Genomic DNA, 26,358 nt, shown 5'->3' with positions numbered 1-26,358 from the left:
TCCAGTTCATGAAATGATGGCAAATGATTCTATATGCCTTGAACTCAGCTTACTTTCCCGATTGGTCCTATCTGATTTTGGCGAGCGCTGTGGCTCGTCTGTCGGTGTTCTGGAAGATGGCCCGTATCAGGCTCTTCACGCCACTGGCGCTGAACACCATAGCGAGTGGTCCCTGGAATGACGGAGAGAATCACAGTCTCAAATGTTTAAAGAGCAACTAGACAAGAAGAGGAGTTCCCAACATAAACAATGTTTTTAATGTTAAAGTTGAGCAAAGAAATTGACTGGAGCAGGGGTTGAACCTGTGACCTTCGGATTGCCGTTCCGGTGCTCTACCAACTGAGCTATCCAGCCCAATGTTGGTGGTTTGTCAATGTCTATGTTCAAGGGGTGCTAGTCAGAAGCCATAAACCCACATATACCATGTAGCCAGGGATCACGCCCGAAGTCACGATGCTAGCAACATTAGCAATGCTGCAAACCTACAAATACCAAACGGGGATCACTCAGACAAGATACAACTTTTTTTATTACAAATGGGGAACTGCCAGCATAGGGCTAGATAGTTCAGTTGATTGAGCACTGGAACGACAATCCGGAGGTCATTGGTCCAAACCCCACTCCAGTCAATTTCTTCATTCAACCTGAAAGAATTTTCCAGCTTATAATTTGAATCTTATTTGTGTTGTATCTCACCTTGCCCTCCACCCACCTCTCAACAATATCTTGCATGCTGGCGTCTAACACAAACAGCATCTCGCTGAATGACGTCCACTGATCAACGGTACTCTGCACCAAAACTGGTTCCTACGCATCAATCCAAATACGAACAGTCAACTTCCTTTACAATAAGGAATACACTTCTACAAGGGCGTCGCCAGGATTTTTTCTAGAGGGGGGCAAAATTTTTTTGGGCCCAAAAATGCTTGTATTTCTCAACACATTCTCGATTTATCAGTTTTAGAGGGGGGCAGGTACATTTTGCCCCCCCCCCCCCCCCCCCCCCCGGACTCATTAAATTTACACATTTTGTCTTCGCGCCTCTTTTTCTTTTCTTTTTCTTTTCTTTTTTTTGTTTCCTTTTGTTTTGGCTTCTTTTTTGGGTTTTTTTGGCTTTTCCGGGGGGGGGGGGGGGGCAAGTGCGCCCCCCTTGCCCGCCCCTCGCGACGCCCATGCACTTCTAGTTGTTTGAAAAGTGGATTTGTGGGCAATTTATGAGCAAATGAAGCATAAGCTTGCAATGGTAATCACGTATCGTTCAAGCAATGCATTATCGGTCGTGTCCATCCTCTGCAACTATATATACAGAGATCATACACTTTTCTAAGCTATGGAGTAGTCTGCTACACACCTAAAAAAAAACACAGTGATTCATTTTTTTAATGTGAAATAATGCACCTCTCAACGGTAATGTGTGGTTTGCATTCAACAGAATGTGCTTGTTAAAAACAAAAAAAACAACATTTGTGTTTATGTTTGGTATGCACAAAGCAACACGCTGTGCATTATTCAACACATGATATACATCACTTCGTGGGCCACCTAACATCTTATCAACAAATCCTGCAACAACAAACAAATTAGATTCAGGAATTGCTTTCTGACCTCATCTTCTCCTGGTTTGATCAAGTGTGGAATTCTGTCTTGCAGTCCCGAGAGTAACGAATGTAACTGCTGCGCATCATCAGCTGAGATGTCCTGTCAAGTTGAGCAACAAACAAAAATGTTCTAACCAATTAGTGGCAGTATTCCACAAGGATATCACAGACGAAACAAGTGTGAGTGCACAATAAGCTCTGGTCACCTTGCATGAAATGATTGTGCATAAAAACAAGCCCGGGCAGCCATCTCACGTGAAAATCACGAGCTGAAAATTGACCAAAATAAGCCCCCTAAGTTTCCCATCAAAATAGCGGGCTACACACTACGTGACTATTAACATTATTAAGCATTATCTTGCCTCCATTTACAAAAGCTTCATTAAACAACTTTACAAAATGTTACAAACAATTTTTGTTAACTATATCACTGTTTTTGTTTGCGAAAAATGTTGTAGTTACATTATATTGGAAACTTAGGGAGCTAGCTTTTGCTCAATTTTCCGAGGACAGACATATGCAAAATAGATGCGCATATGCATCGATCGAGACAAACCTCGTTTTCTGATAACTTTCGTCTAGAGTGCATATACTGACAACGGCATGGAATTTTTCAATTTTTGGTCAAAGATTTTTGGTCAATTTTTGGGGACAGACAGACAGACCGACCAACTGACCACCAAGTGACATGTAGAAGCTCCTGCCACAGCTTAACAATAGTCCCTAAGACATGCTGAGTTAGGAATTTGTTGGCAGCCTATGCACTCCATGCACAAGTACCACCTCTACACTTTCAAAAGGAGAGTTCAGGGAGACCACTGGGAGGGACAATCTAATGCATTGCCAACGGCGCCTGACGCCCATGCCAAGACGCCTGAGGTTTGCACAGAATTCAATCAGTTGTGTGTTCTTTACGACATACGTGCATGAAACAGTCAAACACTTTAGGGATCTTCTCACCTCAAGTGACGAGACTTTCTCCACGATGTGCATGAGTACCATGTTGATGAGTGTAGACATGGCCTTGGTGAAGATGTTACTGGGGAGGATGTCGGTTCAAACTCGCTGGAGGTGACCCAACTGATGGACAACCAGCATTGGGATAAAGACAGCGATGAGATTGCCTCTGAAAGATGCATTCCTTTCGAGACCGGTAATGTCTTTCTCTCAGATTCAAAAGGTCTGATTTCAGACAAAATCGCACCTGTTAAAGGCTTAATATACAACATTTGCTTTGGCTGTAATTTTCAGAAATGCAAAATGGAGGATTTCTTTAAAATTATTGCGGAACGTACTTGTTTAATGGCCCTCTTACACACCAAGAAGTTGTCGTCAGTCGCTACTTGGTCAAAGCCCTCAGCACCAGACAGACTCTCCACTAATTGATCTCGCTGAATTCTCTGCAACATAGAAGCAGTAACAATAACACAATGAGGAAGGTTATTTTGCTTGAATGTGCACATTTGACATCACATAACATTCAAAGCCAAATTCGCTGCAGATGACTTGATCTGCAACTCCTGCGATCTGCAGCAAGAATACCTGCTGTGATGTCAAAACTTAGGATTGGCAAATCCAAGAAAGATACACTGGCCTTAACCCTAACCCTCCAGGGTATTCAGGCTAGAAACCCTGCTAAATGCAGCAATGTGTAACACTTGTCAAAATGACATGTCTGCTCTTTCAGCAAGATCTATCAGGTCAAAAATCTCCAGTCAAAACTGCCTCCGAGTCTGTGGTCACTGAATGCAGCAGGATACAACTGTGGCATTTGTCAATGAGACTAGCTTCGATTGTTTTAGAATTGGCCGTCTATGCAATGGTGTTGGTGGCTCAGTGCAGCAAGGTCCCACAGAGGATTACACCTGATGTACAGTGTTAGGGTTAACAATCGGCTAAGTTCTACATCAATAATTAAACAAGCTCGATCGGATCTTGGAGGCTGCGGGCCAACAAATGCATGTGCAACTTATTTTGACCTTTTACCCCATAGCTGTAGGTCAGATGAAGAGGACACCAGGGACATTTTTTAATGTTTGACCCACAACCAACATGTTGACAGCGCTACTTTTGTCATTTGAGCTTATTTGGAATTTGACAATATCTTAACCTTGACCCCATGATGACCTTTAACCCCAGTTTGGTCATGTGACATGGTGGGGCTGGGCTACTGATACTTTTGACAAAGTTGGGTTAAAATCTGTCCAAGTATGTAGGAGCAACAGACAATGTCAACGTTTGGTACTAACTAACAAACGAACAAACTAACTAGCGAACGGACTAACGGAGAGACATGATGATTTGTTGAGCTGCTAGCCGCTGCTAAAAACTCAGTGCTGAAGATTAGTCCGACTGAAATATTGGGAGGTACAGTAGAAACCCAACATGTGTTGACTGGGTACAAATGAGAAAAAAATAGGCTGCTATTTTTTTTACCATTTGAGCCAAGAAACATTCAGATGCCAGCTTCCTGAAGACAGAAATTAGGTCGACAAACGTGGACGTGCCGTCACAGAGGGGCGGGGGTAAGGATTGACGATACTGATGGCCTAGAGTCAGCAGGTGATGGGCGATGTACATGCAGTTGTTGTGGTGGAGTGGGCACACCTGGGGTAGCTTTTGCTGTTTCACAAGAAAAATGAGAAAAAATAATGCAGAAGTCAAGATTTCTGTAAAGCAATTGTAAGACAATATCAATATTACTTTGGTTGTTGATTTCATCCTTGCTTTAACAAGTTCAAGTTGAGATTATTTTGACAAGAACGGAACGAAGAGCGGGATATATTTTCACTCGACCTCAAGCCAGGCGGGTTGAAGCCATCACCCTCGGGCAGCACACTCATATTTCCGGCCTCACTCGCTGCAAGCGAGTCGCTGACAGATATTTCCGGCCTTGCTCCCTGTGTGTTTATCTGTCATCTTTGCGTGTAAACATGGCATCCGGCATGAACTGGTTTAAGGAACATGGGAATATTTGCCTTTGGTGCAATTTTTTTGGGGGGGGGGCCTCAATATTGCTCAAAATCGTAAGAAGGGTGCATAACAACTAACTTGTTGACATTTCAGCTCAGTGGTTACTATACATTTTGAGAAAACAGAGAAAATGTTTGCACAATTTTAGGGGTCTCATAACTGGATTTCATTGCTAACACATGAAAAATATGTGCCAGCGGGCACACTTTCTAAAAGCACCTTCACTGATTATTTTCTTCTGAATGATACCAGGCAGAATAGTTTCAATCATAAGTTATTTGGTACCGGTCCTATCTTCACTTTGAGCTAGGATTTTCTCGTTAAATCGATAGGTATGTTTCGGGATAATTGCAAATGTCCCTATGTGCCATTAACAACCCAAGTTAGCAATTCGTCGTGTTCGTGCAACAAGGTCGTATCTCCTAAAATGGGCCGTACGAAAAACGCAAGTTTCAGAACGTCAAAAGGTTGTATCTCACTTAAAATAACCCGGATGTAACACACAAAGTCAACGGACGTTGGGATACAACGTTTTTACACTGAGTTTATTCGTGCAAGATACAACTTTTTTGAAGAATGGAGTTACGACCTTATTGCACTGACACGACAAATTCATATTTTGTTAGTGTATTTTAAACACGAGTAGCATTTGCTTTTGCAAAGTTTGGATCTTCATTGGATCAAAAGACAGTTGACAGGTTGAGATTTTCAACCCGGGTTGAGAGGCTCTAGTGTAAAAAGGCCTTAAGTGACTACTCATGTTCACTTCTGACTCATGTTCACTACATGTTCACATTTTCATGACACAGACTTGGACTCTAATTTTTCGTTCATTTGTTGAAAATAAACTGGCCAAATTATTTACAAAAATTAGGCCTACTCGGTGAAAAATTAGTAATGGTACAAAATCTTCCCATAAAATGTGTCAGTTGCCCCACAAAGTGATATATCGTGTGCACGAGGTCCATAGATGATCTGTCACTTTGTGGTGCACCTGAAAAATTGTTACATCTGACAAAATATCATTTTGAAGAAAAACTGCATATTGAAAAAGCCTTCTTTTTTCCAATGGTCTTTTGACTAATCTCCAAGACAATCTTTGAGCACCTATCTCTGCATTTCGGACAGTTTTTTTAGCAAATATTACATTTAGCAGATGACAGTGAAATTCAGAAGTACCGAATGACCGTTTAAAGAAGTCCAGAAGTTGACTCACCAGACTATCTCTGTGGTATGTGGGTACGACATCACAAAATATCTCAAACATGTTTCGCACTGTGTAGAACAGCTGGATGGCACTGCAAACATAAAAATAAGACATTAGCAAAAAATCCTTTACACGATGTGGGTTGAGGTTGAATATATTATGTACACTGACATTTTGTTCAACACCATTTCAGTTTGCCCGGACAAAAGGCACTTTGCTTTTTCACATGATTTGGGACAAGTGCAGCCAAGTGGTTTGGGTTCATGACTCATGATCAGAGGGTCAGAGGTTCCAATCCAGCACTGGCCACATGTTGTGTCCTTGGGCAAGCCACTTCACCCCCACTTGCCTCTCTCCACCCAGGAGTATAAATGGGTACCGGCATTAGCTGGGGAGTAACCTGCGATGGACTGGCATCCTATCAAGGGGAATAGAAATATTACCAGTCGTTTCATATCGGCTCACAACAGACTTTACTTTACTATAAACACATCAGATCAGGCAGTTGACATGGGTGGTGCAGCACGTAAAGCACTTGCCTCTCACCGCTGTGGCCTGGGTTCGATTCCCGGATCAGGCAATATGTGAGTAGAGTTGCTCATTAATTAGTTCTCTCCTGTGCCACGAGGGTCATACGACAGCTGCTTGAGGCCCTTGTACATAACATGCCTTCGGCTCAACCACGTTGCAGCCGCGTCCTTCACAATTCAGCTTCTGCTGCGAGTAAGGATGATTAGCTCCCCAAATTAATTAATGAAAATGCAAAGCCAGATGGACACATTTTCCAACTCACCATTGTGGTGTGTTACTAGCAGCTTCTTGTAATGTCTGGTAGGCTAGATTAACAAGACACTCTATGCTTTCACTGACTGCACACTCAGGCAGTGCACAGATACCCTCGCTCACGTGGCACTTGTCCTGCAAGAAGAAAAGGAACAGCAAGAATTTCAAATTTTACCTTTTGTCTAAAACATTATCTTAAAAGCATGCTACACTTCAAGCAGTTTCAACTTTAATCAAAGGGTTGTCTCCGAGTGGACTGTCAAATACCTTAAGTTTTTCTCCAGTATTTTTTGTTACTTTGCACTTAAGTTATTCAGTTTACATTGCAAGTGTCCTTAAAGAAAGTAAATATTTCATGGTTTAATATTAAATATATTTTCAATGCGATAAAATCATTCAACATAATTCAAGAATAAACATTTCAATTAACCCTACCCCCTAGGCCCTTTTGGCTAACAACCATCCTCAATCCTGCAAAATCCTCCAATTGCTACCATGTGAAAATTACAATCAGCCTCGATCCCCCAAAATCATCCGTTATGTCTTGAATTTCTGCAGTGGGGGGGGGGGGGGGGTGATCATTGCCTCAATCCTTCAAAATCCTCCAACAATCACTGTAATGGGTTGAGGCAGTGCCGATGACATTCAGAAGCAGTGCGGATGATATGCAGCATAATGCAGGGCTCAATTATGCATGGCTGAACATACACAATACTGAGTAAAGCCTACAAACTTGACAAAATGCATTCTCCAAAATCAAGCCCTTTTTGTCATTCTGTCTCAATCCTCTACCACCGCCTGGAGGATTGAGGAGGATTGCAGTTAATGTTTACAAATTGCAAGAACTTGACAAAATCAAATCCACTTTTGTCTTGAAGTGCACAATTTCAAAAAAAAATTCTAACCTTGGCATCTTGTTTTTGATCTTTGACGTCCTTGTTGTCACCCTTCATTGTACCGACTCTCTTTGTATTGTGCAGCTCTCTCTTCATCAGCTTGCGGGCTTCAACTATCAGCTCTTGACACTTGCAAAAAGGAAATAAACCAAACATAAACAATGTAGTCACAAGTCCAGTCATAAGTCCAGTCACAAGTCCAGTCACAAGTAAATCACAAGTCAAGTCACAATTAAAAACACAATTCCAGTCACAAGTCAAGTCACAAGTAAATCACAAGTCCAGTCACAAGTCCAGTCACATGTCCAGTCACATGTCCAGTCATAAGTCCAGTCACAAGTCAAGTCACAAGTCTAGTCACAAGTCTAGTCACAAGTCAATCACAAGTCCAGTCACAAGTCCAGTCACAAGTAAATCACAAGTCAAGTCACAAGTAAAATCACAATTCCAGTCACAAGTCTAGTCACAAGTCAATCACAAGTCCAGTCACAAGTCCAGTCACAAATCCAGTCACAAGTAAATCACAAGTCAATCACAAGTCCAGTCACAGGTCAAACACAAACCCAGTCACAAAAAAGTCTCCAGCACAAAACCAGAGTCACTAGAGCCAATTTGTGAAAACCAGGATTTTGGGCTTAAATGGGAAAGGACATTGAATAAGCTTTCCAATGATGTGTAGAATATAGGAATCAAACAAAATCTGATGGAGTTAATAGATTTTTTTAGTTCCCATATTTTCATCACTATTCTGTGTATTATAGGCTGTATCTCAAAATACGGTCGAGCGACTTCCAACTGGTTTCATGCTGGAGGGTCACATACAAAGTTTCAGAAGGGACCAAACAAAGCGAATGTTGTCATTCAAGAAATGTTCCCACAATATGTTTCGAAATAACTAAACATTAAAATAAAATTCACCTTTTTGTTAGCAAAGTGGACATTGACGTCTCTGGCATAGGTCAGCAGTGGAGAAGCAGTTTCTGCAATAAACCCTGAATAAGAGAAATTCTCTGCTATTTCAAATATTTAGCTTCAAGGCAGTGTTTTATTTATATGAGGCTTCCAGAGGTAAAAAAAAATCAGCATATTCTATGCTTTCGTAAAATGTACCCGGATGACTGCAATAATTTTGATGTTGTCCGGCACACCCTCATCCAGGCGTTTTCGCTGGTTCCTGCACGATCAAGAGCGTAGAAAGTCACAGTTGTCAACCACTCAACAGAGTGGAGCGTGCGGTACCGTCGAACACCTGACGTCAACACAGCGCACAGAGGCCAGGTATACCCGCACTGATGTCAATAACCACAATGGCAGCTTCAAATAGTTTGACGAAAAAGGAGAAATGAAGATAGTATCTTGAATTGTATTTCTAGCGAATCAAGTCAGCTCGATATAAAAAATGATAATATTGGATGGCTTTTTTGGGGGGGATACAAGAATATATTGTCTTCGACTCGTGCAATATTGTCATAGCTCATGCAATATATTCTTGTATCCACCTCAAAGCCATCCAATATTATATAAATATTCTGTATGATTATTTGTTTTGGTTTGCTGTGTAACTGCTGACTGACCTGTTTTCCGTAGAGAAGCTTCAAATCCCTCGGTAGCCGTGATGACAGCTTTGTATTCATTGAGCTAAAATGGTGAATATGATAAAATAAACAAATTAACAAATGTTATCATACACTATTTCTGTAAATACATTTTCAAACATGAATATTCACTACACAGCATTAAATGTGCAGACTTCTTCTTTTTTTTTATTCATATACACCACAAAATCACAAGTGAATTTTATTGTTTCTACCAAATTGGCACAATTCCATCACTGAAAACCTCCCGGTTCGATTTTCAGTGTTTTAATTTCTAGAATAATTTTTTTCCCCTCAAATATTCCATTTAAGATTTTCAAATAATATTCCAAAAAAATAAACTTTAAAGGGGCACTAGGTCCTGAAATCCCCGAAAATTTCAGGTTTTGGATTGTTTACTTATCCTACAATAAACTGCAGCTAAGACGGCACTCTCGGGATCAGAGAATTTGTGACGACTTACGCGAATGTCGGCTTCTGCTGCAAGTCGTCATTTTGCCGACTTACACAAATACACAAATTAAATCACAAATACACAAATTAAATAGATCGCGAGGGGAGCTCTCGGAATTGAACGGGAAATTTCACTTTTCATCCGACTCATAAGCAAACTTCAGCACCTTGATTTTAATCATCGATCTCTCCTTGTACCTCAGGTGGCGTATCTAGTAATTTGAAGGCTGTTTTGAGGTAAATCTGATGTTTTTATTTGCCGAAGTTGTGTTTTTTGGGGGGGTCAACGGCGGTCGGCAGAATAGTGTCGCGCGACTTTTCTCATGGTTTCTCGAGAATTGCCACCAAAATCATTGAAAAATTTCATATTTTAGTCTTCATTGTTCTGTTTGAAGTCCATTACAAGCTTCGTAAATGCCTGTTGCATCGTATGAGGTATGAATTATGGAATCTGGGTCGGGATAATATAGGGAAAATGGACCGTTTTTGTAATGCACTGGGGACACAGAGTCCGGGATTTCGGGACTCTTACGACCTGGTACTTTTAACGTAGTTGTGACTCCAGGGGGGTCAGACAAGTCGACCGTTGAGACAACTCGACTCGGGACAAGTCGACCGTTGAGACAACTTGAGCATTGTGACAACTCGACCGTATGTGTGATAAATGAAAAGACAAATCTACCGTTGAGACAAGTCGACCGTTGAGTCAAGTCGACTCACTTGTTTTGGGGCCTAGTTTTGGGGATAGTACTGGGGATTTTGACGGCGGCTGATCGCCGATTGGGAGTTATGACACATGAGTTTTTTTGTTGCATCTCAAAAAAAAAAACAGAGCCGATATAGCGCAGCGTGATTGACCGTGCACATCGTCCGTTTTTCCGGGCCACGCGCATACCCGGTCAACGTGGCCGTACCGAGCATGGTGACATCGTTTTTGCCGGGCCTGTGCATGCACTTATCCCTGGTCAACGTGGCCGTACCGTGCACGGTGACATCATTTTTGCCGGGCCTGTGCGCGCACTTATCCCTGGTCAATGTGGCCGCGCCGTGCATGGTGACATCGTTTTTGCCAGGCCTGTGCCCGCACTTATCCCTGGTCAACGTGGCCGCGCCGTGCACAGTGACATTGTTTTTGCCAGGCCTGTGCCCGCACTTATCCCTGGTCAACGTGGCCGTGCCGTGCACGGTGACATCGTTTTTGCCGGGCATGTGCCCGCACTTATCCCTGGTCAACGTGGCCGTACCGTGCATGGTGACATCGTTTTTGCCAGGCCTGTGCCCGCACTTAACCCTGGTCAACGTGGCCGTGCCGTGCACGGTGACATCGTTTTGCCGGGCCTGTGCGCGCACTTGCCGCGCCGGTCCACGTGCCCGCGTGCTGGGCTGGGCCCGGTCCTCGCATGCGGGGCGCGCCGGCCCAATGCGACGGCCACCGGATCGGAGCGCGCCTCTGTGCATCGAGTATGCCCGTGCTGTGCCCGGGTTCTGCCATAGATTGCAACTTTTTCCGCTCCACGTGTATTCATTTTGATTGAGTCGAGCTGTCTCAACGGTCGAGTTGTCCCGAGTTGAGTTGTCAAACCGGGCGACTTGTCTCAAGGGTCGAGTTGTCTCAACGGTCGACTTGCCCGACATTCGACTCCAGCTCTAATGCGATAGGCATTAGAGCTGAAGTTACTCAAGCTAAGTTACATCATGGGACTATGTCATTGCCAATTACCCCTAGAACTTAGCTTGAGTAACTCCAGCTGACATGCTCATAATATTCATTCACATGTATCGCTGGAGTGTGGTAGCAAGAGACCCTAAAAAAATGGCCTCTCAAAAATTGTTCATTTTCACCTCTAATATCCCACCTCGGATTTCATTTACATACCTCGTAGATTCAGCAGTCATTCACAGAGCCCAATGATCGACTTGAAACAGACCACACAAAAAACTGTCTGGTGAGGTCATGAAGATCACTGGTGGAGCTGTTGAGCTGGGAACTGATGTCTTCCTGAATACCAACAAAAAAAGAAAGATACCAAATTGACTTCTTTTGACAATAAAAAGTAACATCTTAACCAGTTTGCATCAGAGGACGTGATAAGACGCACTGGCTGTTTTTATGCACAGGCAGGGCTGATGGATTTTCTAGGGTTAAAAGGTCAAAATTGCCTCCACTCACCTCCGGGTAACATTCTGCTTTTGCACACACACAAAAGTCTGTGAAGTCATACAGGCCAGACTGTGTGTTGATCTTGAATTGGCCGTTGTGCATGGCCAATTGTTTGACAATTTACGTTCCAGTGCACACCTCAAAGTATTGAACCATATGAGGTTTCGGCACAAAGTGGGACGCTTGGGTAAAAAGAACCCCTATGCCAAATATCAGGCCAAAATATTTCCATGAAAAAAATGCATCATTTTACCAACTTGCTGTGCTCACATTTGTATGGCCCTTAGCACAGAGATTACTCCGGTGTGTGGCCATAGAATAAGCTAGGTTTTTACCAACGGTGCAATAAGTGATAACCACAGACACCAATGCCTATCTCATCAGACAGCCTAGTCTAGGGGCTAGACGTTATTATGGTTTGATACGCGATAACCCCCGCAGCGATAACCCCCGCAAGAGGGAGCTCTCACTCACGACCAACCAATATCACCCACCATCAAAACTTTCTACATGCAGTTTACCATTACTTTTATATAGACATGAGGCTAGGATATTTCCAGGTTTTAGTGAAATTCATCCAATTGCCTTTAAATTCTGTTATACAAAATTACATAAAGACCCTGAGAAATCTTCACCATGGAGAACATCGTGAACTCTTAATAGAGCACAAACTGTATTATCATTATCGAGAGTTGAATGCTTAGAGAGCAAACTCACCACAAATCCAAAATGTCTTGGGAGGTTTTGGATCTCAATCTTGAAGATCTCTGAGGTGAAGTGCTGTTGTGTCCGATAGTGATAAGGATCCGTTATGGCAGCGCCAGTCACCGGTACGTCAGAGGTGCTGGTGGAATGGTTATCTTGTGGGTCAAGACCTGATGGACAAAAACAAACAAATTAAAAAACCAACTCCAATCAGAGAAAATAAATTTACTTTGATTTTTTTTAAGCATGAGATATTTGTAAGTTTAATTATGAGTTTTCAAGTGAGACACTGCACAACAAAATCAGTTCACACTGACAAACAGATCAATGAATTGCAAATTTTGAATAAGAAACATCCCAAAGTTGAATACTGTTAATATACCGGGTAGATGTACATGTACAACAATTGTACACAGTACCTGAAAAAAAATTAATGCTTTAAAATATGAATCTCTTTGTAAAGTTAGAGATAAACCTATATATAAATATCTTAATTTGGATGGTTCCCAAAAATGACCAATTTCTACAAGCTGCTGTTTTTGTGTGCGTAATTCAAAACTGCCAAGCACAAATAATGCTATGTACTATCACCATTCTGGTATTTGAACTAGTATGCTTTTCTGATACTTGATACTTTATTGATGCCTCATAATATTTTGATATTTTTATTTGCCTTTTTTAATGGGCTTTGTATTAATCAACAAAAGAATGAATCAAATTAGGTTTCGCCCTGCACCAACGTATAAACACTGTATACTCAGTGTGGTACCTCCCGAGTAAAAGTTGGAAAAAAATCACTCGGGTGGGACTCAAACCCACAACCTCCTGCTTTCTAGTGCAGACATCTTACCACTCGACCACCGAGCTGGTTGGTTCAAATCTGATGTACATAGCAGCGGGTACTGCATTAACTATTCATAAGATGGATAGTCGGTGAAGGGCAAAACCCAATTTGATTTACATCACCCCGACGCAAAATTCCATCTTAAGCCGTGTCCGCACTGGACTTTTTTTTTGGAAGGTTTTACCGAGACGATGGTCAAATGAGAAATGGTCAAATGTGACCACTGTCCGCACTTGGACTTTCGACACGGGAAATTTTACCCAGACCGCGTGGGAGAAGTGACCGAGCTGTCACAGTCACGTGCACAGGAAATAAAATGCCGATCACATTTTTTTCAGCCCCCGATACGCACAGTATAATATTACACACACCATTAAAATGCACAATATAATCGTAACATACGATGTTATTTCATCTTGACACGATAAATCTTGACCAAAATGCCTACTATTCTGACGCATTAGTGATGGACGACATCGAAGCCATGCAGCAGCAGTTCCATCGGTAATCGCTGGTTCCCACCGCATGCTAACAGAATCAAAGCTATGATGTAGGACCGGAACCAAGGACTGCGACCTACGTACATGTACGGTGCCATGCAGACTACACGGCGTAACAGGACGAATTTGGATCGTAGAAAATACAAAACAAACATTGGTGGAAAAAAAGAATAACTGCAAAGTATTTCCCAGAACGTGATCTTGATATTTTCTGTGAATGTATTCTCCGTTAAAATATATTTATAACGAGATTTTACCGCTCGGACTTGACACACCGCAGCGTACGTGTTTCCACAAAATGTTCGGCCACATCACGTGTGGGATCGTGCGGTCTCTGTATGCTTGATACTAGCGCTCGGGCCGGATGTCACTTTCCTGAGCCGCTTTTACCGACTCACACTGTCCGCACTGGACTTATCGTCTCAGGAAAAGTGACCTGGTCAATTTTCCTGGGCGCATGGTCAGTTTTCCTGGGCAGCAGTTGGCCAGTAAAAGTAACCGCTGGACTCAGGAAAAGTAACCGAGAGGAAAACGTCCTAGGCTGTCCGCACTGGACTTAAAATGGGAAAAGTACCCATAGTCTCGGTAAGTTTGACCAAAAAAGTCCAGTGCGTACAGGGCTTTATAAAAGAATGAATGTTTTAAGATATGAATGGCTTTGTAAACTTTGCATTCATTCATCAGAAATTCACAAGTTTGACAGTTGAACGAAGGTTCAAGGACAGAGGAAACGACAGACGTGGCGGAGGTGTCTTTATCTTGGTTAAGGATGGTTTCTCAGCCATTGAACTTTCTGAAGATGGTTATGAATTACTCTGGTGCCAACTACCCCTCAAGCCGAAAGGAGAGGACATCTTCATCTCTGCATATTATAGAGCCCCCGACTCCTACAGGCCAGAATCTCTAGAAAACCTAGACAGAAGTCTGAGTAAATTGCAGGCTCGGGTAAACTCCCCATTCATCATTCTTGGAAGAGACTTCAACATCCCGGGCATGCTTTGGAACTCAAGGACTGGTACATGTACTTTCTCGGCAAACGGTATTCAATCCAAAATTATCAACATCGCAGATGACTACAATCTCGAACAAAGGCAGATTTCAATACAAGGAGAGACCCAGTTACAGGAACAGATAACATCTTAGATTTGCTCTTCACCACACGTCCAACTCTGGTTTGTAATGTTTACAGCATCTCCGGAATTAGCGATCACGCAACAGTGTTAGCTGACATAAACATCACCGCACCTCGCTCTGTCAAGCCCCCTAGGACCATCTTCAAGTGGAATGACGTGGATGAATCCAAGCTGAAAAAAAATCTGTCCTCGAGCTTAAGACCGAATTCATGCAGTCATCTCCAGAAACCAGAACAGTTGAGGCAAATTGGAGTATTTTTAGGGACAGGCTGAAAACTAACAAATTAGTAGCACAAAAACCAGTCCAGGGACATTCTAGACCCTCATGGCTCACTACTGTCCTAATCTGTTGCTGCAGGAAGAAAGAGCGCAGCTATGTGAAGGCAGTAACAAGCGGTTTACATTCAAACTTTTGCAAAAGGCTCATTCCACCGGGTTGGGGAACAATGTGTGACATATGACCATATTAACAAAAGCATAAATGCCTTGCTAGCAGTTGCTCTACATAATATTTGTTGTTGGGTGTTTCAAGACTGCAGAAAGTTTGAAATGATTTCAATGTATTTTGCCAAAAATATGAGCCAAAAATGTCATTTTGGATGTAACATTGACACAGTGTCAGTGTTACATGTACGTCCAAATGTGACATTTGTACCTTTTTAAAAAATTTCTGCGAAACATCACACAAATTCACTTTGCTTACTTCTTACTATACATGCAACACAATAAAAAAAGCTTTTGTTACGGTAGTCAGGTATCAAATGGAGCAGAAATGATACATGTAGCTTGGTTGTGTGGATGTAACATTGACACGGTGTAAAACCCAATGTCACACTTCCATTGAGCTGCAGGAAGAAAGAGCGCAGCTATGTGAAGGCAGTAACAAGCGGTCTACATTCAAACTTTTGTAAAAGCAAGTGAACAGCGAAATCCGAAGGGCTAAACGCACACATTTACAAGAAACTACATCTACAGGTAACCCCCAGAAATTTTGGCGCTACGTAAACAGCACTCATAAAGACAACACAGGGGTTCAGGTTCTAAAACTCAACGGGAAAAATATCACATCTGACCAAGAAAAAGCTGAAACCCTACAAGACCAATTCTGTAGTGTTTTCAGCTGGGATGACACCGATGTGCAGCCAGTTCTACCACCGAGTCCCTACCCAGACTTGACAAACATCACCGTGTCTGTTAGCGGAGTCCTCTAGTTACTGACGTCGCTCAACTTGAAACTAGCTGCCAATGAAGTTGCCCCAGTACTGGCATTCATATTCCAACAATCACTTGACCTGCTGGGTTCTCTACCATCTGACTAGAAGAAAGCCAACGTAACACCCATTTTTAAGAAAGGCTCTCGTGCAGACCCGGCAAACTACAGACCTGTGTCGTTGACCTCTGTTTGCTTTAAGTTATTAGAGCACATCATTGATAGCCAATAAATGAAACACCTCCAGGAACACGACATCCTGAACGAAAACCAACATGCTTTTCGTAAAGGCCTGACCTGCAAATCCCAACTCGTAACAACTCTGGATGACATCTCCTACAATTACAATAATCAAATCACCACAGACATGGCAGTACTTGACTTCTCCAAAGCATTCGACATAGTTTCTCATCAAAAACTGGTCCAAACATTAGACTACTACGGGATAAGGGGAAAAACACAGAGATGGATCAGGGAATTCTTAACCAACAGGTCACAATGAGTTGTGGTAAATGGAAAATCTTTGAAATGGCAAAGTGTCGACAGTGGCGTACCACAAGGCACCGTGCTTGGCCCCCATCGGTTTTTACTTTTCATCGATGACATTAGCAAATCAGTGACTGGCACAACTCGCCTTTTCGCTGACGACTGCCTGTTATATTGGAAGATCTGCTCATCAACTGATGAACTGATGTTCCAAAAAGACCTGGACAACTTGGCTCACTGGGCGCAAACCTGGGGAATGAAATTTAACTCCAGCAAATGTAACATCATGCGAATCTCCGGGAAGCGGGCCCCCAGCAAAACTAACTACACCATGTTAGGATCCAACCTCGTACTCGTAGAGAAAACCAACATCACATATTTGGGAATAATCATTCAGAATAACCTAAGTTGGAATCACCAAACAGCATATGCCACTTCCAAAGCAAGTCGTATATTGAGCTTCATCAAAATAAATTTTCATTCTGCATCCAGATCAGTCAAAGAAAAGCTGTACTTAGCAGTAGTCAGACCACACCTAGAATATGGCAGCATTGCTTGGAACCCTCACATAGCTAAGAACATAACATCCCTGGAAAAAGTGCAACTGATGAGGGCTGCTCGTTTCGTAATGTGAGATTATTCCAGACTGAGCAGTGTGACCGACATGTTGACAACCCTAGGCTGGTCTTCACTGGAAGAGAGAAGGAAAGTTAACCAACTTACCTACTTACCTACTAAAATAATACACAACATAGTTCACATTAACTCATCATCCATAGTCCCCAGACCAGCACCGGCTCGTAGAATTCACAACCACCAGTTCACAGAAATTGCAGCAAGGACAGACATCTATATGCAGTCATTCCTACCCCGAACTATCCGGAAATGGAACAAGCTCCCTCAAGACACCACAGACGCCCCAAACCACAACACCTTTAAGGATTTAATTTAGTTCCACTTCCCCAAGGCCTCCTTGCTAGACTTCCACGTGGAGTATTCAGGATAACCACCAAGTACCAAGTACCAAGTAAAGGTGCATTTTTTTTTTATGAAATTGAACCCTCATATCCCCAATTTAAAAAACTTACCTGGAAAGCAACAAAACTATTTTGCAACAAAATTAATTTCACTGGGTTAAAGTATTAAGTTTCCAATAAGCAAGAATGGACAAAATCACATGAATGAGATTACACTTAGCTGACCTGGCAAAGGAGCAAACGTCTTCACCAAGTAAAAGAATAACAAGTCACCTTTGGATTTGTCCTCCTCATCTTCATTGGGAATGGCATCCATAGTGATGGCCGCATCTGTTGGCATCTTGACAACATCACCCTCTGTAACTGTGGTTGACGTTACCTCCCCAGTTGGGCATCATCAGAAGTTGGTCCCTGCTTCTCATCCATTTTGGTGTTATTACGTTGGACTAAAAACACACTGGAAATATAAAGAAACTGCACATAAAGCAGTTGTATACTATTGAAAGCCATGACCAGTGGGATATCTAGGGGGAGGGGTCAAAATTTGTCCCTGCTAATTTTGACTTTTTAGGACATATCATTTTCTGATGGCTGATAGGTCATTTAAGGGAAAAATTACGGCGATCGTGAAGTGTAGGGCCCCCGTTTTGTTTTGATCAAATTAGAATCGAAAATGCTTTTTATTGCTCAAAACTCACCTTTACAATCAAAAGCAGCCTTTTCTCAATTCTAATAACACACATTTTACAATTTTGAACAGATTCTTGGGGTAGAAATCACGGTTTTCCTGCGCGGTTTGTACCTTGGGATTCAGCGCGCCTTGCATGCTCACGGAACATCGCGCGGTGATTGCCATCTCAAATTTCGGGTCGCATGTTGTCGCCGCGCCGTCATTGTCATTTTACCCCCAAATTTCCCTCAAAACATCAAAACCCTGCCCTCTATCTATGACAAACCTGTTTATTGAGAATGTTGCAAACTATTATGGTAGGTCAAATAATTTTTAAGTGGATTTTGTTCCTCAAGTTATAGGAACCGGGCCTGCACTTCACGATGGCCGAAGTATTAACTCAACTGTAGCTGGAGTTACCCAGCCCTAAATTTTATCATTGGGTTGTCATCTAGATGACAACCCAATGATACCCATTGGGTGCTGGGTAACTCCAGCTAACTCAACTGAGAAAACACTTAAAAATTTTCAGACCAGTCTCAAAGGGTTTGTGCACAGGGTGGCAAGTGATGGCCAGATATGGGAATCTTTCCTTTAATGTTAATTGTTATTGTTAAGCATCTCAAACTTGTCACGAATGAGATACCACGCTATTGAATACAAATAATAAACGCAGTACGTCTATCAAACTCAAAGTATCATGTCCGATATGGCCACTTTTTGCAGTACGTTTCAGTTTCACTAAATAAAATAATGCAGATTTCACCAATAGCTAATATAAACAACTACATTAATGTTATCATTTATTAAATGGTTAAATAAAATTATCTACTGATACTGACCAAGAAAGTGACACAGGCAACAGGTTTCGGCCACTCGGAAGATAGCGCCAGATTTACAGTCGCGTGTTTATGTTGTTGAATGCTGCCCTCATGTGTCGTTCGATTGGCATGCAAGCTCTTTCGAAACATCGGCCTCCATCGCAGTCCCTACTGCTTCAGCTTCATATATTGAACTGGTATCCTTTTTTTTAACGAGACGCATACGTCTTCCATAACGGAAGCTCAACAATATTTATTTGTCTATTATTATTTGATAACTCACGCTTTCTGGGTAGCTGTGTGGAAATTTCATAATCTTCTTAAATTTTTATAGTAGATGAAGCCGAAGCTGGGAATGAATCGAATTTTTAAAAACTCTTTAAACCCATGTTTTCTTTTTTTTCTGGAGGGCTAGGCCGGCGCTGTTTACGCAACTCAAGTAAGTTTCCACAGGGAGAAATGGCTTTAAGGGAAATAAATAAGCTGTTTACGCTGAACACTAGTTTTTCAGTTTTTCCCCTTGACCAGTTTGAGTGGCTCTTCACCAAGGTAATGAAAGTCGAAGGAGCGTCAATAGAGCTAGAGAGGGGCTATGTGCAAATATTATGTTGGACATTTTACAAATCCCGGGAGCATCAAACTAGGCCTATATCTATACTAATAAAAAAGTAATAATATAGCAGTGTTGAACCCCACGTACAGGAGCGACACAAAATATTGAATTCTACTTCGAATGCTGGAGGGAACTATATGCTTAAATGTTTCCAGTGACGGGTGCATATGTAAGTAAACACTAAATGAAATGTTTTTTTGTGGCTATAACTTTGCCAATAGAAATAATTATTAACAGACTTTTGTCTAAAAACTGTTGAGATACTTTGGACAGTATTTTTACCTATGAAATATAAATGAGGTTGATATTTGTTTCACACGAAGTAAAGAATAATAAAAAAAGACTGCCGAAAAATTTAAATTGTTAAAACACAGCGTCACTGTAGCTCACCTATTATTACTGCATTTCACTGCCAACCTGGTTCGCTACAGTGGTGAAGCAACAACTCACAAATAATTAAGATACCTAAAGTAGTCAAAACAAAACTAGAAAGACACAACATTTTTTAATCATCCTTTTTATACAACTGGGCAGAAAGTCCTTAATGCCTGGTGAACTGGATAAAAATCGCCACTTGAAGGAGTTTAGGCAACACAAAAAGAGAAATTTCCCATTCCGCGATAATAGGGATGCTGCGATAATAGGGAGTCCGACTAAACTTTAAAAATATAGCAACGGCATACTAAAGTTATATTGCAAATGTTTCTATTTTGGGAGAATCTGTATACATTTGTAAAATGTTATGTAATTGGCACACGGATGATTTTCAGCAAAACATTTTCGGAACTCTTTCCATGCATAGGATTTAACTAAGCTTCTTAGACTTTCGACAAAAGTATATTATAATATTTGTGGATTTATTTTATTTACCTCCTATTTTCAATTATGATATGATTTTAAATATTATGCATGCAGTTGTTTTTACCAAAATGGAAAGAAATTCATTTATTTCATATATAAACAAACGCGCATTTAATAACAATGTCGGATGACAAATCCACATTGGTTTAGGAAGTAGGACACAATGGAGACTTTCGTGGCAGCCAATTTGACTCATCTGCAGACGATGACGTTCTTGGTGCTTCCTTGACGTTCGATATTGTTCAAATTATTTTTCTATGTAGTTAATATTAGTCATTCTTTCAATGTTAAAGTCCACAACTGTGTAGAATTTAGTTTATGCAAGAAAAAAATTGGTCCAAGTACTAAGTGCGCAAAAAATGGCCAATGTTTTTCTACATCACTACCTCGTGTTGGTTCAGCATCAGAGGTGACGGAATGTTGCCACCTAACGCTGCTTTTTCCTTCGTATATCATCTCAATGAAGGTCAGTAATTGCAAAAATGATGATATATTGATAAGACATGAATCTTGGACTGAGAAACATTTCCAATTTTGTTAGGAAATACTTAAAAAATATCTTGACTCTCCATAGACTTTGTACACAACTGCAGAAGTAGCGTCAGGTTGCAACATTCTTTCCGAGGTGACTGTTGGCTCTCCAAGAAAGCCTTCTAAAACCTCTTCCACCGCCTCAAAAGAGATCCCATCTGCGAGTGGTTTCTTTGTTAAATGTTTTATGCCTGGTTTTTATGAACTGCCACTTTGAAAACTGCTGTGAAGATTTGGATTTGAGTAGAAAATGAGATTTCTACTGATTTCATTGGCGTAGCCATTTTATAACATTTTTTTGACATCATGCATGTTAACTTGACAGTTTTTCTCAATTGTTTTTTTCGCAACTGTAGGCGCATCCATCAGTGCAGACGAAAGGCGCTGAGGCAGACTGGACGCCCATACAATGCACAGACAGGGAGTGTAGCCACTCCTTGATGAAGGCTCCGCATCTGCACTGTCCATTCTGCTCCCAGGACAGTCTCTTCACTGAGGAGATTCTCCTCAAGGCGCACTACGTACAGGGTCAAGTACGTGGATAAAGGCATCAACTTTGGGGGTGAGTTTGGGAACAAGACCAAGTGCACCAGACTTTTCCAACTGATGCGCACTGTGCTGCATGTGGCAGGGTTAGGGTTAATTATAAAGATAAGTTGAAGGTAGTGGACAGCAGGACAAGGTAGTGGCATTTGTGGGAGTTTTATGAAATTGACAGATACCTGGGCTGGTTATTCTTAGCAGATATCAGTGTTCGATAAACTCCCTGTAGAGGGGTGTTTCAAAAAAGCATGAAGTGAACTTGTTGAACAAAATCTGGGGGTTTTTTTACCGAAAAGTTTTGACTCAAGTATCCATTCTTTTGAGAATGATTAGACACACCTTTTTGGTTTAAGTGTTTGAAAGCGCACTTATTTTTAACCTTCACAGTTTCAGTGCTGCTTCAAGACAACTGAGTATGCCGTTGCTGTGATGTAATGGTCCCCTTGTACAATCTGCATGAAAAAAAAAACCATGGAATAAATTTAATCAGTTGAAATTTATGTACCTTGTGAGCAGGTGTGGTAGTTCTACAAGGATTTGGGTGGATTATGTCAAATGCCAACACTTCGTGCCTTTTAAAATAATTAATTGTGAACCTAATTTTATCACTGTATGTTTGTGTCGTAAATTGAATCTTTTGCTACCTTACAGGTTTAAGTCTCATTTTATCAACCTTAACGACTGCACTCCACCATTTTTACCCAGGATGTCAACCAGATCTTCACCACATACACTGACCCAGCACCCAACAGTACCAGCCTGGTAACACACCTCATAGTCCCCCAGTCACAGCAGCCATCGGAGACAGACACATCATCCCCGGGGCTATGAGCAGACTGATGGGCAGCAGCCGCAGATCGAGTACCAGTATGCCTGCATCAATGATCCGAGTCAGAGCACTGCCAATGGGGAAGGTAAGATGGTAAGAATATTAACCCTGACCCTCCAAGAATCCTTCAGCATCTACGCAGAGGTTAAGGTGGATAATGCCACCAGCAGTGAAGGATAATTAGAAGAAGCTGACCAAAAAGCCAAGGGGGAGGCATTTGATGCAAGGAAGAACTCTTCCCCCCCCCCACCCCCCCACCCCCCCCCCCCACTTTGTTTTCAATTGATATATCGTGAATCCATATGGAAGAAGGGAATGGGTAGACAACAGCATGTTTAATACAGTTGTCTTCACTCCTGCACTTGTTTGGTCAATAAAATAAATAAAACAACAACCAAAAGTTCAGCATTTTTTTAGGGGGTTGGGGTGGATGAGGGCCAATATTGACAGTGGATTTTACAAATTGAAATTACAAGGTGCAAAGGGTGTGCCATTGGCGTTATTTAAGTTGATTGAATTTTGGAGGATTCAGGAAGGTTCTAAGCAACAAAAAAAATCTAATAAGTCAGGGTGGCAGTACATTTTGAGAGCTGACTTCAACAATTAATTAAATATTGGCATTTGTCCTTCACCTTGCCCACCTAATGTTAGGAATACGGTTTGAAAAAGTGAGTGATTGCTTGCACCCAGTTACAAGGAATTACATGTTCTTGACACACTGCATCACTTTGGACTTTCTTGCCTGTATCCTGTTTTTACCGCTACATATCATCTGTCCCATTCAAGCGCAACATATATGTCGACCTTTCTACTCCATAAACTCCTCCCATCATTTCCCCTCTTTGTGTAGCCCACACCTGGAGTGACCTTTTGATGACCGACTTTCATTATTACAGGAATCATTATTCAGGATAATTACTCAACCTTTCCCTCTCGTAAACAGTTGTCCTTATTGAAATACCAGATGAAGGAAGCAAAGAGGATTTGGAGGACGAGACTTGCTACACAGAGCACAACTTGTCGCTGCTGCTGCAGGAGAAGGAAAGTCTGGAGAAGACTCTTGAGGAGGAGCGGACCACGTGGGCCCAGACAGAGCACAGAATGAAAGGTACTATAGAAAGGCTTTGTACAAAGGTGAGTGGGCATTCCATCTGGTCTTGGTCTAAGAATGAGTTTGGATCTTGTTCCCTGCATGCAACAGGTACCAAGGGCGTCAATCGCTTCTCAAAAGTGGGAGGGGGGACATACCTTGATCAGAACTAATGCAGGCACACTAATGCGACTGCGTTCTTTCAGTGGTCAGATTTCTGTCAGGATGCCAGCTGTCATGGCTGTGGACGATCATGGTGTGCACTGTTGTTGTCATTGCTCTACATTTTCTACACGTTCTACGCTACACGTTCTACGTTGTTTTATGCGCTGACGCTGCTTATGATAAATGCAGACAAACCGTTCCACACATTTTGTACACAAGCTCAGATGTGTCGTTTATCCTTGTGTAGAGGATTCGTGGTTTCACTCAAACTCTAGTTGCACTAAATAACTGGGTAACAACACATGTGCCTTCTTAAGCATTCATGCTCCAACTGCACACATCATGAAGTGCATAAATGTCAGACTTTGGTGTGCGCTGTCATGGTTGTGATTGGTTACACATCATGGGGCAGAGCCTAATGGATTGGTCTATTAAAATTCCATCTGTAAACAAATAATTTCTCTGCCCATCCGTCTTGCCCTCCAGGTTGAGTATTTGTCCAACACAAACATGTCACTCAAGCAGCAGCTGTCCATGATTCACACGTCCAGTTTGAAACATCTAACCAACGACAGCGAGAACCAGTCCATTTTGCAAGAGTTACTGCAACACATGTCTGAGGAGCACACCCAGCTGCTGCACCACCATCTAGCACAGCTACGGCTGTACGCTCAGGCCTGCGCATTATCCAAATCAGCCCCCGAGGAATCTGCAGCTGAATCTACAGTCTTGGTACCAGACCTGGCTGACCAATCACAGGACATCTCACACATGGCCATGATGTCGTCCTCGGAGGGCACCCTTGGGAACATGGAGTAGACAGTCGTCATGACGATAACGTCTGAGGAGGATTCGGAGCCGTCGGCAACATCGTGGATAACCCCGGAGATACTGTGGGACATGACTCCTTGACTTTGGATAAGGACGTTCACTTGTCACCAAATGACATTCTGTACCAACTGACAAGCGAGGGACTGTCATCAAGACATGCCACCTCTGAGTCGGGTCACGTTTATCAATCAGGTAGAACTCATTCACATCACAACACAGGCTGTGATGTCACGCAACAGGATTTTCACAAGAACAAAAGTTGAAAATTGGTTCTTTCCAACAGCATGCCAAAAATATTCTGCCCCGATGGCTTTGACAAAAGAACGTTTGATGACAACATGTCAAATGAGGGACCACCATTAAAATGTGGGAGAACTAACAGCCTGAAAGCCACTTAACTAAATAAAACCGGACATATTTTGTAAACAGTGTACACTCAGTGTTGTCTTAGGGCTTAGTTGGGGGGGGGGGGGGACTTGAACTAATGAGTTGAGTCTTCATGGAAGTTTGTCTTACCTGAATGAAAAATTTTACCAAAGCAACTGGCCTTGGTCTCTCCTATCTTTTCGAGTTCTCGATGGGCAATCCCGAATCCGCTCAGTGAATGGGCGTCGTTGTAGGCCCAAACAGATCCATGTAGGTCCTCAAATCTATTACTGAAACATAAACGATGCAATTATGATTAACATTGAAACATTTGGTCGTATGTATAAAAACTAGCATTTGCTTTTTTTTTACTACATATTTTTAAGCATAACTTTTATTTGCATGAATAAAAATGAGAGCAAATGCTTTCACTATTTGCTTCAAGCTAAAAGTATTTGCTTTTTTACTTTTTGGCTTTTGCTAGACTAGAAGTGTGGACTGGTTTCAAACTTGAAAAAAATATAAATTTCAATTGACCTCAAAATTAATAAAATTTTAAAATCTAAAACTCCAACTGTGGGACTTGAACCAGCAACCTTCAGAAGTTCAGATTTAGGGTCATCAGTCCGTATTACTTGATTAAGCACAACTTCACACTATTTTGTGGTTACAAAATTAACTGTAAAGTTTCAATTGACCTAAAAAGTAGTAAAATTTTGAAATCTAAAATTCCCAGCGTGGGAATGAACCTGCAACCTTTAGATTTAGAGTCAGCAGTCTGAACCACTGCACTAAGCATAATTTCATGCTTGTTAGTGGTTACGGAATTAACTATCAAGTTTCAATTTACCCAAAAGAAATAAAACTTTAAAATCTAAAATTCCCACCCTGGATTGGAACCCGCAACCTTCAGATTTAGAGTCAGCAGTCCATACCATTGGACTAAGCATAATTTCACACTTTTTTGTGGGTACGAAATTAACTATTAAATTTAAATTTACCCAAAAAGACATAAAATTTTAAAATCTAAAATTTCCACCCTGGATTTGAACCGACAACCTTCAGATTTAGAGTCGGTAGTCCATACCATTGGACTAAGTGTAATTTCACAATTTTTAAGGGTTACGAAATTAACTATCATGTTTTAATTTACCCCAAAAAGTAATAAAATTTTAAAATCTAAAATTCCCACCCTGGAATTGAACCCACAACCTTCAGATTTCGAGTCAGTAGTCCATACCATTGGACTAAGTGTAATTTCACAATTTTTAGTGGTTACGAAATTAACTATGAAGTTTAAATTTACCCAAAAAGACATAAAATTTTAAAATCTAATATTTCCACCCTGGATTTGAACCCACAACCTTCAGATTTAGAGTCAGTAGTCCATACCATTGGACTAAGTGTAATTTCACGATTTTTAAAGCTTACGAAATTAACTATAATGATTTAATTTACCCAAAAATAAATAAAATTTTAAAATCTAAAATTCCCACCCTGGAATTGAACCCACAACC

At 41.5% G+C, this 26,358-nt stretch overlaps 1 protein-coding gene and 1 pseudogene across 1 annotated transcript; one reads left to right on the top strand and one right to left on the bottom strand.

Annotated features, from left to right (window-relative positions):
- Positions 1-67: 67 nt before the first annotated feature.
- LOC119743362 lies at positions 68-19,170 on the bottom strand (annotated as a pseudogene).
- A 1,776-nt stretch (positions 19,171-20,946) lies between these two features.
- On the top strand, positions 20,947-24,934 carry LOC119743361. The gene is made up of 5 exons (XM_038219754.1): positions 20,947-20,952; positions 21,374-21,550; positions 22,339-22,474; positions 23,354-23,523; positions 24,131-24,934. Exons 1-5 carry the CDS (start codon positions 20,947-20,949, stop codon positions 24,461-24,463), a joined length of 822 nt encoding a protein of 273 aa, XP_038075682.1. The 3' UTR covers positions 24,464-24,934.
- Positions 24,935-26,358: the final 1,424 nt, after the last annotated feature.

The sequence above is a fragment of the Patiria miniata genome, unplaced genomic scaffold (genome assembly GCF_015706575.1).
Source record: "Patiria miniata isolate m_02_andy unplaced genomic scaffold, ASM1570657v1 HiC_scaffold_6, whole genome shotgun sequence".
NCBI classification, from domain to species: Eukaryota; Metazoa; Echinodermata; class Asteroidea; order Valvatida; family Asterinidae; genus Patiria; species Patiria miniata.
Note: the sequence above shows the minus strand (reverse complement) of the source record. Positions and strands in the feature narration are given on the sequence as shown.

What these genes read in the sequence shown, in the direction of transcription:
- LOC119743361 (XM_038219754.1), top strand. An exon ending in GAGCACTGCCAATGGGGAAG is followed by an intron (nt 22,475 to 23,353) that starts GTAAGATGGTAA and finishes TTGAAATACCAG; the next exon opens with ATGAAGGAAGCAAAGAGGAT. An exon ending in TAGAAAGGCTTTGTACAAAG is followed by an intron (nt 23,524 to 24,130) that starts GTGAGTGGGCAT and finishes CTTGCCCTCCAG; the next exon opens with GTTGAGTATTTGTCCAACAC.